Consider the following 15478-nt stretch of genomic DNA (forward strand, 5'->3'; position numbering starts at 1 on the left):
AGTGCTATAGAGAGACAACATGGGTATTATTATGGAAATATCAGGACAAATTATCTGAAGCTAGATTTATAAAGTTTTATATTATGACTAATGTTTGTTGAAGTTTTCTGTAAGAGAGAGTAACACTGTATTTGGTAAAAGATTAGGTAGGTAGTTTGACAAATTAGAGTGGTTCAGAACAAAAATAATGTATCAGACAACTGGGTGGAATAAAATTTTATAGGAAAGATATAAAGACCTTAAAAAGGCGTTAATGCACACTATGTTTGATTTATCACATGTACATCATTCACTAATTTTTCTGCAGATATGCTCCATTTTAAAATCATGACAATAAATTACCCACGAGAAATACCTGTAGGGTTTCAGAGTTAAATATGAGCTATTAGTAACAATTTAATGTTTCTTCCATAAAAATATTTTATCTTTTTATAATGAATGTTCCACGTTATTATGTGTCAGTAAATGGAAGATTTTTTTTCATTACTGATGTTAGTTCATGGAACCTTGTCACTGTAACAGTCCCATCAGTAATTGGCAATGGATGTGCGTTGCTTAATCGCTTCATTCCTGTGCTTCATTTACAACACTGTCAAAGAGTTCATCTTGAGCACATTGCACACAAAACAATTATTTGACTCCACACTCTGGAAAATCTTTTGTTTCTCATGTTTGAAGCACTATTTCTCATGAAAATACTCTGAAAAATCTTATGTTTCTCACGTTTGAAGCACTATTTCTCATGAAACAGTCATCTCACAATTTCACACTCTTTCTTCACGTTTGGGGTGGCCTGCTCATATCAACATGGACTTCTTGTCGGAGTCGTGGTGGCAGTTCCCTGTATATTGCCTCTGGTACATTATCTGTTAAAAGAAAAGAAATGAAATTAAATGAAAATTACAATTACACATCTCCATAACAGAAGATATTCTAAGAAAATCATTTTATTGTTGTAAGGTATTGATGGGACCAAGAATCTGAAAGAGGTGGGTGGGGGTGGGGGTGGGTTGGGGAGGGGGGGGGGGGGGTAGCAGAGGCCATTGCCATTTGTCTAATTTCATTTAACTTCTGTTACAGGAAAGCCATTTTCCATTTTCTTACATAATGCCAACCACCATATGTCTTCCTGTTCTGCGCTACTAACAAAATTCTTGTTTACATTTTTAAGTAGGGGCCAAGAAAAAGGATGACATATCTGAAAATGAGTAATTTCATCAAAAGTAATTTTCTTTTGGTCTACTACAGTCAGGAAAATTCAATGACTGGTTTGTAGTATGTCTGTAAGTGCATAAAAAATTGATAGCTGAGAGGGCTTATTCACGACATTCATTCATCATTTCTTTTCAAGTCTTCCCTCTGTGACTTCCTTCAGTAATCTTCATGACTTACATATGGTTACTTAATTTAACGTCCTTTATGTCATTTTGATGGTGCAAATGCAGCTACAAGTATAATCTCCATGAAATATTTTTGAGTCCACAAATTTCATTTTTGTCTACTTGTACTGAATTTAAGTAGTGTTCAAATACTTCCATTTATGCTCAGTAACATACAGAAAAGTTGGGATGGGTGTAAGTAGTTAATTTTAAATTAATGGAATAAGCTCAAAAATATATGAATTCACTTTGCTGATAAAAGCTATCGAGTCCACAGCAGGCAATCATAAAGATAGTGCAGGTGAATCAACACAATGATGTTTTTTGTAACATTATTATTGCTCCACTTGTTCCCACATCTGAGGAAACTTGCTGCTAGAAAACTTTTTGATCATTTTAACAGGTTATGCATTCACAGATTAATGTCTTGTAGACTTTACATAATTGGCCTTCAGTATTTGAATCTATGTACTGGACAAAATCCGTTGACCTAAAATGACAATACATTGAGAAATAAATGCATTTTTGATCTAAAAATACAGTCTTTTTCACTCCAGATTGAGAACTTTTCATCTACATACAACTTCCAGGATGTATGCCTAATTTTAGGACTAACATAACAAAAAGATTTTGTATGAAAATGGAAATTATTGTTACGTCTTGAGTACAGATCAATTCTAACTGAACTCAGTCATATGGGAGCTGGGTTAGTGATTTTATTTTTCAATGTTACTTAATATTAAAATTACAAGTTCATGGATTTTTAAATCATGACAAAAATTCTGTCAAGTCAGATTTTACTTTGTGAGTACCTGCTAAAAATGCTTATTGACATATATTATGGAGCCTTGCTGTCCACCAATTTCAGGATTTTCGTGTCCGCCATTTCAAATTTTTGACTGTCTTAGTTTACTGTTTTCCCAGTCTGATTAGCTGGGCTATTTTTTTTTTTTTTTGTAGATTATCTTCGACTATCCAAGAAAACCCCTATTTTATGTTGTCTCAACACTTCTGAAATTGTATGTTTTCCTTCATAGTATCACTTATTTTCTGAGCAGTGCATATAATTAGACTATTGATAAAACTATACACATTTTCTCAAACATCAAAATCAATCTTGACGAAGTAAGCTAACCTCAAACAATCAGTAAACTTTTGTTTCTTCCATTAAAATAGTGTATGGCAAATTTATTTGATTGGTTGAGTGCAATGTTCAGTTCACCTGCTCACATTGTAGTTTTGAAGCAACAGCTTTTGGCTCTCCATGACTTTATTGTTTGATTTCAAGTGTCTTGATCTTCTGTTCTGAGGCTTTTTCACGTGACTTGGCTCCATTAAAAAAATTATAATGATTTAACATAGGTAACATGAAGAACACATCATCAGATCTGTTTCTGAGTGTGAACACCAGTGGAGTCTGTGCACTGTACAACCTTGAAACAACTCAATTTTACCATTGTTTCTTAAAATCAACATTTTTCTGTTCAGTTTATAATGCAGTCTTCCGACAGCAGACATTAAACACTTTTTATCCTATAATCAAGCTGTGGAGTCATGTTGCATTTGGTTGTGCCGTGTGTGTGTGTTGTGTGTGTGAGTGTGTGTGTGTGTGTGTGTGTGTGTGAGAGAGAGAGAGAGAGAGAGAGAGAGAGAGAGAGAGAGAGAGAGAGAGAGAGAGAGGAAGCAACTATTTGCTACTGACTTAATAAGAAGTACCTTTAAGTTACTTCTGGACAAAATAATAGTATTTTGCAATACAGCGATAAGTTAGATTGCTACATGATTTAGTTTCCAGAATTAATTCCTGCTACAGAAAGCATCTATGCAAATATAATTAAATATGTTTAAGGTAAGTTTTTTTTATATTCCTTGCATTTTTTGTCTTGTTTGATAGCTACATAAAAGGAAAATATTGACTTAACTTACCATTGCATCTGTACACGAGATCTGACCATATTATCATTTCTTGAGAGAAGCAGAAAACTCCTAGTCTTCCACCCTTTAGTGATGAGTCATAGATGTTTCCAGAGTCTGCTACCATATGCTCTCCTTCAAATATACGAAGACGGATGAGTCCTATTCGTGGACGGTGAAGCAGCAGCCAGCGATATGCTACTTTCTCTTTCCAACCAACATTTCTTGGATCTTTCCACAATAACTTCACCTGTTAATTAAAACCATGACAATATAATCTAATTGAAAAAGTTTTTATTCTAATGCAGTAAGTGGAGAAATATCTTCCTAGTGGTGTTGATGTCAGAGAACTCATACTAGTTAACTGGAGTTCATTTATACAAATTGTGCTAAGTTGATGAGCTCTGTTATATACATTAACTTTTTGCTTTTGTGTTCTTGTGATGAAACTTCAGTGTATACAGAGGTAAGTGTGTTTAAAATGTCTGAAACAGAAACATAAGTGCTACAATTTGATAGAGAATGTGCCACACACTTCTTGCTTCCAGTGCACATGCATGAATATGTGTGACAGTAGCCTACAAAACCTACAAAATTAGTTAAAAATCTTGCTAAAATGAATTTTTCACAGTAGCTTTGCAATGTAGTTAGCCAATAACTATTTCAGTAACATCCTAAGACTTACCACCAATTTAAGGAGTCCAGAGACTATGCAGATTTTAAAAATTTGTACCAGTATCATCTCATCATGACATGAAATGCAGGGCTAATCAGTGGAAAAATCTGTGTATTCTCTTTTGTCAAGATATGATAGGTTTAGTTAAACTTTAACTTATTGACACAGTTATGTGACATTGTTGGTGGTTTCTGTCAGAGGAGATACTATTTATAATCAGAAGTTCCCGTATTCAGATGAGTAAGAAAGACATCCATCAAAGAACGATAGGTTTGAAAATCACAACTTGTTCATTGGTCACAACCACTCATCCTGCCACTTCCAAGTAAATTTACTCCTCATCTGTGTAGAAATGAAATACAAGAAGATGTCAACTGTGATGATATTTGGTCCACAAAAGCATCTTTAGATGCTATATCAGCTGGTTCATTTGTCTAGATTTTCAAATGTCTTGTCACCTAGAAGAAAGAGATCGACCTAACCTGTCCTTGCTGAAGAAGGAAAGCATCGAAACACTTACTGTGTTAGTTACACCTGACTAATAATGCAGTGGCACTTACTGAATCAGAGCAAAAGTATCTACACTGCTCAAAATTGATGTGCCGCCAGTGCCTAGGCATGTTGACTGTGACATGGCTAGCAGGCCGCAGCCGATGCACACGCCTGATGCTGTATGACTGCTGCTGGCCATGGCAGAGCCTTACACCTAATGCCATTTGCCTGGGTTGCTGATGAAACATCCAACACTAAGTGTGCAGTGAAGCAAAACTGCTGAACAGTCAATATGATTCCTTTGGTTAGACTCATCAATTTAAATGTTTGTTGAATAATGGTGCTCCATTTAGATGTAAGATCTGGATTGAAAGAAAAGGTATCTCATTCACTTTCCTGCTTCCCATGAAATCTAAAAATAACTTGAAGGCTGTCGGTAGTTACTGGTCATTTACTCACCTCGTAACATTATAAAATGTTCCTATGAAGTGATGCTTGCATAGAAAAAACCTCTTGTGAGGGCACCTGCTGTAGGATCATATGAATAACTGTGGAGTGATACCATCTGAGCTGAGCTTGCTTGTGTGAATTAATGATGTGTGTTTCTCTTTTTCTGATGAAGGCTGTGGCCCAAAGCTTATGTGTAAATGTTGCTTAAGTGTACCTGTCTGAAACTTAGCATCATCTTTACAGTAAGCAGTAAGTGTTAATATTCATACCTGGAGTTTCCATTGTTTGATATATTAAATTTAGTTATGATTACTATGTTTGTAAGTCAAAATGCTATGGTCTAGATGGCGGTAAAAAAGCGAGTATATGAAGAGATTTAATATGAAACTGTTTTGTGTAGATGATCTGCTAAACAGCCCATTTTCCGGTAGATCTTTGGAGGAAAAAGTGATATTTAAAGAATTAGGTAGATCTCATTAAAATGTAAATCTAACAAGTAAGGGGTGTGGGAGAAGGCTCAATGATTTGGCTTATATAACACTGAATATTTCAAAATAATTGCAAAATAATTTTGATCAGCTTCTTCATTGTCTAGAACTGATCTATAAGCTTGAATACTAAAACCCCATGAAAATCTTAAAAAGAAAATGCTTGAGAAAATTGGAAAACAGAAAAACTCCCAAGAGGGTAGAAGGTGGCTTTGATACATCCACATCATAACAAAGGTAATAAACGAGATGTTTACAACTACAGAGGAATTTCTTTGCAATCTACATCTACATGTACGTCTATACTCTGCAAAGCTCTGTGAAGTGCACGGCAGAGGGTACGTCCCATTGTACTAGTTATTAGGGTTTCTTCCCATTCCATTCACATGTGGACTGAGGGAAGAATGACAATTTGAATGCCTGTGTGTGTGTGCTGTAATTATTCTTATCACGTCCTCACTATCAGTATGTAGGCAATACATACGGGGTTGTAGTATATTCCTAGAATCGTCATTTAAAGCCAGTTCTTGAAACTTGCTTAGTAGATGTTCTTGGGTTAGTTTACACCTGCCTTTAAGAGTCTGCAAATTCAGTTTCTTCAGCATCTCAGTTCCCACAGATCAAACAAACCCATGACCACTCATGCTGCCCTTGTGTGTATACATACAATATCCCATGTTAGTCCTACTTGATGTGGGTCCCACACACTTGAGCAATATTCTTGAATGGATCACACAAATGATTTGTGAGCAATCTCATTAGTAGACTTGTTGCATGTCCCCAGAATTCTACCAATAAACCAAGGTCTATCACCTGCTTTACCCATAAATGAGCCAATGTGATCATTCTATTTCATATCCCTACAAAGGTTACACCCAGGTATTTGTATGAGTTGGTCAGTTCCAACTGTGACTCCTTGATGTCATTGTAACAGTAAACTATGTTTCTTTGTTTTGTGAAGTGCACAACTTTACATTTATGAACATTTAAAGCAGTTGCCATCCTTTGCAACACTTACCAAGATCTGAATGGAAATTTATGCAGCTTCTTTCAGACACTATTTCATTATACGTCATCTGGAAAACGTCTGAGGTCACTGTTATCGCCCGCAAGGCCATTAATATATAACATGAACCACAAGGGTCCCAACGCACTTCCCTTGGGCACACCTGAAGTTACTTCTACATCTGATGATGACTCTCCATCCAAGATAACATGCTGCTTCTGCCCTACGAAATGTCCTCAATCCAGTCACAAATTCCACTTGATACCCCTTATGATTGAATTTTTGACAGTAAGCATAGGTGTGGTACTGACTCAAATGCTTTTTGGAAACTGACAAATAATGCACCCACCTGACTGTCTTGACACAAAGCTTTCAGTATGTAATGTGAGAAAAGTGTGATTGGGTTTCACATGATTGATGTTTTTGAAATTGATGCTGGTTAGCGTTGAGGAGGTCATTCTTTTCAAGATATCTCATTATGTTTGAACTCGGAGTATGTTGTTAAGATACTACAACATGTCAATTTCAGGGATATGGAACAGTAGTTTTGTGGATGACTTCTACTACCATTTTGTAGAAGGGTGTGACCTGTACCTTCTTCCACATACTGGGCATGGTTTTTTTTGTATGGGGGATCTACAATAGGTCGTATTTAGAAGAAGGGCTAACTCATCCACAAATTCAGGATAGCGTCTGACAGGAATGCCTTTGGGTCCTGGAGCTTTGTTCAATTTGACACAATTTCAGCTGTTTCTCAATACCACTGACACTAATACTGATTTCACTCAGCTTTTCAGTGGAATGAGGATTAAATCGGGGCTATGCTCCTAGGTTTTTCTTTGCCAAGGAACATTTGACAACAAAGTTCAGCATTTCAGCTTTAGCTTTGCTACCCTCAATTTCAGTTCCTGTGTCATTCATTAGGGGTTAGACACTAACTTTTGTGCCATTAAAAATCTTTACACATGACCAGAATTTCCTTGGATTTTGTGAAATGTCATTTGACAATATTGTGCTACGGAAGTCATGAAGGCTTCACACATTGCTCTCTTGAAAGCCAAACACGTTTCTTTAAGAATCTCTCTGTTTATAGTTGTATGCTTTGTTTTACACTCATTTTGCTGTAGTCTCTGTTTCTTTTAAAGTTCCTTACAGTGACTACATACCATGGAGGGTCCTTCCCATTATGAAATGTTTTACTGGGTACATATCTACCTAGTGCATGGTTGACCATTCTTATAAACTTGAGCCATAATTCTTCTACTTGCTCCTGCCCTGTACTGCAGGTTTCAAGTTCCTCACTGAGATATGATACTACTGATTTTTGTCTAGTTTACTGAACATATGTACCTTTCTTACTGTTCCATATATGCCTTTCTTATTGTTCCAAAACCACGTCTGTTCCCTGTGCAAGATACTACTACTCTGCATTACCTGAAATTCTGAAATTGAATCTCTTGCTCTCCAGTGCTTGGAGGAGCATTACAGACACCACCTTCATAAGTTATCCAATCTTCTGACATCCTAGTGCCACACCGGGGCACCACTTCCAACCCTTTTTGTACCCACAGTGTTCCTCCTCGTCCACCCCTCATAGCAGCTATACCCTATGTAGCCATCCTTTCCAACTTGCCCCATCCCCAAAAATTCCCTACCAGCTCTCCACCAAATCCAGAGCCAAAACATTCCCATTACACTGTTTTTATGGGATGGTTCCTTTCAAAGGGCACGTCCGACTTGCTTCTCCATCCTTCTCTAATACGATGAGACCGATGACCTAGCTGTCTGGTCTCCTTCCCCACAACAACCAACCAACCCTGTTTTTACCCTTCCATCAGAACCCTCAGCTCCACGGGAGTTTCAGTCCTATAAAAGGGCCTCACTTTTAGCTCTCCACCCAAATTTAACTGTGCTGAATTTATCAAAGACTTACCCTCCTTCTCCAAATCCCTGCAATGGATACACTTCTTTGCTGCCAATCCCTCCAATCAAATCCACCCTCATTCCAACATTGAACCCTGCCTCTTCCAGTTCTTACCAGCATCCAACCGTGATCCTCCCGCCCCACTCCCTCCCTCCCACCTAACCACCTGCTGGTCACCTTCCAGGAATTCCTTACCTCCAACATAGCCTCATCATCCTTCCCCAGAATACCAACCTTTCAGTAGAAGAAAGAACACACATGCAAAACCTCAAAACAAATTGTGACTTAATCATACTACCCACAGACAAAGGTTCCACCACTGTTGTTACGAATCACAGTGACTGTCTAGCAGAAGGCCTCTGCCAGATATCTAACTTCTCCACCTTTAAACTCTTGCCAGAATGAACCCATCACAAAAGTCCAACACAACCTCCAATTCCTGCTTAAAGCCTTAGGCCCTTCCCAGAACATCTCCCCTGAACCCATTTCCCTCCTCAACCCTATGACACCCTGCACACCCACCTTCTACATGCTCTCCAAAATCCCCAAACCCATCAATCGTGGACATACCATTGTGGGTGGTTATTGTGTCCCCACTGAAAGAATTTCGGCCCTCATTGACCAACACCTCCAACCAATTGTCTGTAATCTAGCCTCCCACATCAAAGACAAGAACCACTTCCTTCACTGACTCTCCACCATCCCCATCCATTTATCTCCTGGATCCCTACTCATCACTTTTAACTCCACCTCTCTATGCACCAACATTCCTTGCGCCCATGGTCTTACCACTATTGAACGCTGCCTTTCCCAATGTCCTTCAGACTCCAAACCCGCTACCTCATTCCTCACACACCTTGCTAACTTTATCATAACCAACAACTATTTTTCATTTGAAGGGAAGGTATATAAACAAATCCGTGGCACAGCAATGGGCACCTGCATGGCACCCTCTTATGCCAAAATTTCCATTGGCCATCTAGAGGAGACCTTCATATCCTCCCCAGACTTCAAACTCATAGTCTGGTCTAGGTGCAATGATGATATCTTCATGATTTGGACTTGGGGACAAGACACCCTACCTCCTTTCCTTCACAACCTCTACACCTTCTCTCCCATTTGTTTCACATGGTCCTCCTCAACCCAATGTCCCACCTTTTAGATGTTCATGTCCTCCTCTCTGACGGCTCTATCCACTCCTCTGCCCACATTAAACCCACAAACCACCAACAGTACTTGCATTTTGACAGCTGCCATCCATTTAATACCAAAAAATCCTCTCATGCAGCCTGGCCACCTTGAGACAGTGTATCTGCATTGACAACAACTCCCTTGCTCAATATACTGGGGGTCTCACCAAGGCCTAAACGGAGAGGCACTATCCACCTGTCCTAGTCTGCAAACAGATCTCCCATGCCATTTCTCCTCACACCTGCAATCCTCCCACCACCCCCAAGAACCAGCCACAAAGGAGAGTCCCGTTCATCACCCAGTACTACTGCAGGCTGGAACAACTGAACCACTTTGTTCACCAGGGCTTTGATTAGCGATCATCATGTCCTAAAATGAGGCATATCCTACCCAAGGTACTTCCCACCATTCCTAAAGTTGCGTTCCATTGCCCACCCAAAACTGGGACCAAGAGCAAAGTTGACCACTCTGCAGCACAACATGCAGCTGAACATAACACACTTGATTTCAATGGCTGCTTCACTATCCGAGCCATCAGGATCCTTCCTTCCACCACCAGCTTTTCTGAACTGCGCAGATGGGAACTAGTGTTACAACATAGTCTACTCTCCCGTAATTATTCTTGCCCCAACCAACAGTAATATACTGCCCCCACACACTCCACCCAGCAGTTTCCACAACTTCTGTCCTACATCTCCTCCCCAATCTCATCTCTCACCTGTTTATTTGCAGCCCTCTGCCAATGCATCCACCTGTCTTTCCTTACTCCTCTCCTTTTTTGCTCCTTGCTCCTTTTCTATCCCCACTTCCCTGTCCCCAAACCTTCTGATGCTGTGCCTGTTGGCATTCTAGTCCCTGCACACTCCACCAGACAGTGTTTGTCTCTCTCCCCACCTGTACACTATTATCCCTGCCTCCTCCAGACTGCTGCTTGCATCCCACATGATATTTGCATTCCAACCAGAGATGCTGGGATTGGAGGTCATGTATGGGAGAGGTGTGCTTGCTGGTGTATGTGAATAGTGGGTCTCTCTCCTGACTGATGAAGGCTGTGGCCGAAACACCATTTAATTGTGCCTGTCTGCGCATAACAAGTCTTCTTTATGGTAAGTAGCAATCTGTCTTTTTCAAATTGTTGACTTTCTTGTTGTTTTAGCTGTCCTTTGTATTTTGGTAATCACTGTTGTCATAACTGCATCATAGTCACTAATACCAGTTTTGATGTAGACATTCTCAAAGAGGCCAGGTCTGTTTGTTGCATTAGATTCAATATATTTCCATCATGAGTGGGGTTCCAAACTATTTGTTCTAGGTAGTTTTAGAGAAGGCATTTATTAATGTTTCAAATGATGTCTTATCACACCTGCCAGTAATGAAACTGTTATTTTCCAGTTGATTGTTTGATGATTAAAGTCTCCAGCAGTGATTACAGTATGACTGGGAAACTTAAATACAAGTGACCTGAGGTTTTCTCTAATGTTTTCGGTTACATCAGGAGATAAGTCTTGTGAGTAATAGAAGGATCCAGTTATTTTATGTCTACCCCTGATACCGAGTCTTGCCCAAACAATCACACTTGCACCTTCAATTTCTATGTTGATGGATTTGAATTTCTTCTCTACTACGACAAATACACCACCTCCATTTCCCTTTAGCCTATCCTTTTGATATATGTTTAATTTTTCTCCAAAATCTCACTGCTATATATTTCAGGTATCAACCAGCTTTCTATACCAAGTAGTAGGTGAGCTTGGCTGTTTTTACGGAGCACTTCGAACTCAGGCACTTTGTTGTGAATACTTCAGCCATTAACCACTAGATTTTTAATACTTTCACCTACAGGAGGCATTTCTTTTGATCTTACACTGACAGTCCTGGTTTTTCTACAGCTGTCATTATCTGGATTAGATGGAGAGTCACCTAATCTAAAAAAAACTCTTGTGTTCTCCCACACACAGTCCACTACCTGGATAGCAACCTCCGAAGTGTAGCACACACTTGATTCATTTTGGGGGAACCTCCAGTTCTTAACTGTTTGGCACAAGTCCAGGAAGTCACAGCCTCGCTTGTCACAGAACCTTCAAAGTCTCTGGTTCAGTCCTTCCACTCAACTCAGAACCAAGGGGCCACGATGAGGTATGTGGACAATGGTGCAAATCGTGAGCTTGATTGAAACCCTGTGTGCAAGGCAGATCTTCTCAACCTTGTCTGCCAGTCGCTGGAATGATCCAAGTATGACTTCGGAGCCCAGATGACAGGCATCATTTTTTCTGATGTGTGCCACAATTTGCAGTTGGTTGCATTCTGTTACCTCAGTGGATGCTGGAATAGCCTCTTCAACATGTGGAATGAGGCCCCCGGGCACACACTCTGAGTGCATCTAGTGTCCTTTCCTGTCCCTTGTTGCCATTTCCTAGACAAGTATGATCATTCACTGTACATTTGAACTATCTTTTTGCCTTTGCCTTCATTTGACACTGGATGAAATAGATTTCTTCAAAACAGTTGAAGTCCACTGACTCCGTTTCAGTCAAAGATGATACCTGAACTTGTTGGTTATGTAGTTGCATGTAACATATTTCCCAACATTATACTAAACAGAGTATTAACAACACTGGAGAGCAATTTAGGTGAATATCAGGGTGGTTTTAGGAAGGGCAGATCATGTTGTGGACAAATATTTAAACTGAAGTCAATCGTTTGCCACATATTACTGAATTCAAAAGATGTTTGTTGATTTTCCAAAGGCCATTGATTCCATTGACAGAAACTATAAGTAAAATAAAACTCTATGAGTGGAAACAGGTTGATACCCCATTCAAGTTCTTATAATGTATTGTGTAAGTGTGCCATAGGAAAATGCTCTCTAAAGCTTTACGCATGGAGTACGAGAGATTTTTGGGAATTGGTTTTTTATTCCTCACAATGTTGAACTATTAATAACAAAATTTAAATATATTTAAACAGTTCAATTTATATTAATAAAATCAATATATTCATTTTAGTTACAGTTATAAACCTTGTTAGTGAAAAGGCTATAGGCCACCACATTGTAGCAAATTGGTAAAATATTGCAGGAGCTGCGACTGATTGACAGCAATCCATTCATAAATACATTAAATTTATAGTGACATCTTTCATGTATACACCTCTCTCCAGTCAGCTTTTTGTGGGAATACCTTGAAACTTTTTGCTGTCTGTCCATTTATTACTCTGCTTTCCATATCATTCACTGAGATCAGATAAGTTATTTGGTGTGGCTAGTTGTGCATGTTTACCTATAAAAATGTTGTCTATAGTTGTCCTACTTTCTTGGGTATTTAGGTGGGAAACTGAGAAACAGAACTCACGTTATAAGTGTTAAGTAACTTTTTTAAATTGTATCTTTTATCTGAGTGTTTCAGAAAATTAATATTAAAATCTCCACAGTTTATAATTTGATTTTTTGTATGCTAAGTAGCTTAATAATGACTAAAAAATTTTCTATGAATATTTGGGAGTTTCCCATTTGGGATCTACATTCTATAATATTATAAATTACTTATCTGATAGCAGCAATTCACAAACACATGCTTCCAGTTGTTAATCTAAGCAGAAACTACTGATTTCAATAGATCTGAACTTGATTTTGTTTTTTCTATGTATCACAATCTCTCCTTTGTCCATATGTCCCATATGGAAATGGGATGCTAATTTATAGCTTTACATGGACTCCTGTATTTACACAGTGCTCAGACAGAAATACTATATCAAATTCCTTTTGATGTTCTAGAAGCTGTAAACAGATAAGAAATTCATTAACTTTGGTTTTTAGTCCTCTAACATTCCATGCATAGCTGGAAGCCACTTCACAGTTTTCTTTTGTATGTGATACTTCATTTTTCTTAATCTCTTTTAAAGCAAGGGTGAATGTGGTATTCAAGCTAAGGGAAAGCTCGCCTCTCATAATTGTAACCACAGGAATTTTAATACTAATGATTTTCAGCTGACAGTTCATCTATTTATAATTCATCTTTCCTTTCTGATTATGATTTTTAATTTATTTATTTAAAAATTGCCAACATGATGGAGTTAAAGAAAGCTGGGAACAAATTAAATGTGGTGTATATAAATCGCCGGAAAAGATTGTTGGAAAACTAAATCCAAAAACAAGAGGTAATGGATTACAGAAGATGTTATTCAACTTATCAAAAAGAGAAGGCTATGTAAAAATGCAGCTGACTAACAAGGAAAAGGTGAATAAAGAGGGCTAAGGAGTTTATTCAATAGATAAGCTACAAAAGCCAAAGAAAGTTTTATTGAGGAAATGTTCAGAGTAGTGGAAGAACATATGCTAAATGGAAGAAATGATATAGCATACAGAACAGATTTTTTAAATTATTTATTATTATTATTAACAAATGCAAAACAATACTCTCAGGTAGAAGACAAAGAGGGAAAAATGCTGTTTGGTGAAGGCATAGTGGAAAGATGGAAAGAATACATTGAGCAACTGTGTATTGGAACACCTTTATTGGAGGATGTAATACAAAAAGAAGAGGAAACAGGTGAAGACAACAAAGGAGATGACATTCTGCAAGAAGACTTTGAGAATTTCTTATTGATCTACAGGAGAACAAGACAATGGGATTAATGATATCCCTGCAGAACTAATCAAAAATATTGGTGTCATTTGAGTTCCAGAAAAGCATCATGGTTCCTACACTAAAGAAGGTATTAGCTACAGAATGTGAACAGTACCAAACCTTAAGCCTAATATTGCATGCATCAAAAATTCTCATAAAGATGATTCTGAGGAGAACTGAAGAGAAGTTGGTGAATATGCTGATTGAAGATCAGATTGGATTCAGGAGGAGACTAGGAACAAAAGAGGCGATTCTGGCACTGTGGCTTCTTATTGAAAAGCAAATACAGAATAGTAAAGCACCTTATACTGTCTCTATAGACCTGGAATAGGCATTTGATAATGTTATCTGGCAAAAGATGTTAAGAGTTCTGAAGAAAGAAAGTCTAAAATACAAAGACACGTGGTTGATACTCAGATTTCATAAGAATGGAGTGGCTGTGTTTAGCAGTTTTCATCAGGAAAAAGAAGCAAAAATTAGAGAAGGCATGAGACAATGATGTGCAATCTCTCCTCTTATTTTGAATGCTTACATCCAGGGAGCTATAGACTAAGATTTCAAAATTTCTGAGGTGAGGATTAAAATTAATGGGCAGAAGACAGACATACTGCATTACGTAGATGATATTGCTATGATCACGGAGACAAAAAAATCTCTAGAGAAAGTCCTCAGTACAATTGAAAGGCTTTTTCATAATTAGTTCAATAAAAGAATAAACAAATAAAAGAGTAAAGTGATTGATGGTATGCAGCAATGAAGAAGAATATGAACCTTTAAGAATACGAATTGGAAGAGAGGAGCTAGAAGTGATGAAGAGTTCACCTATTTGGAAAACAGGCTCACAAGGAGTGGCAGAAGCCAACAGAAATTGTGAACAGAATACAGCAGGCCAAAAATTGCATTTAATAAGAGAAAAAACTTACTCAATAGCGAGAACATCAGTCTTGAAATAAGGAAACGGTCATGAAAGCATTTGTTTTGAGTGTGGCCCTATATGGGTATGAAATTTGGACAAAGAAGCATCAAAGGAACAATAACAGAAGGAGTTGTTGAGGGAAGGAATTACCGGGGGCAACTAAGGAAGACATACGAGCAGTACATTATGTAGAATGTCGGATGCTCTACACAGGTGGAAATAAAGAGGATGGCAAACAGAAGAGGAGAATGGCATGCTACTAGAAACCAACCTCAGGGCTGAACACTAAAAAGAGAGAATAAATGTAACCAGTAAGATTAGGCCTTCTCTTACATCTAGCTAGGCATTCTACAAATTTTAAATTACATTACAAAAAAGCATCTAATATAGAATCCAACATTCAGAAATTACTATGAC

The 15478-nt window shown here is 38.1% G+C and overlaps 1 protein-coding gene across 1 annotated transcript in view; it reads right to left on the reverse strand.

Annotated features, from left to right (window-relative positions):
- Positions 1–201: 201 nt before the first annotated feature.
- The window catches only part of LOC126272081 (cartilage oligomeric matrix protein), a 388004-nt gene continuing 372727 nt past the window's right edge, over positions 202–15478 (reverse strand). Inside the window, exons 22-23 of the mRNA XM_049974643.1 lie at positions 3306–3543; positions 202–866 (exon numbers count right to left, since the gene is read on the reverse strand). Coding sequence (XP_049830600.1) covers positions 778–866; positions 3306–3543 — 327 coding nt within the window. The 3' untranslated portion in view covers positions 202–777. The remainder of the gene's footprint in view (positions 867–3305; positions 3544–15478) is intronic.

The sequence above is a fragment of the Schistocerca gregaria genome, chromosome 5 (assembly GCF_023897955.1).
Source record: "Schistocerca gregaria isolate iqSchGreg1 chromosome 5, iqSchGreg1.2, whole genome shotgun sequence".
Lineage (NCBI taxonomy): Eukaryota > Metazoa > Arthropoda > Insecta > Orthoptera > Acrididae > Schistocerca > Schistocerca gregaria.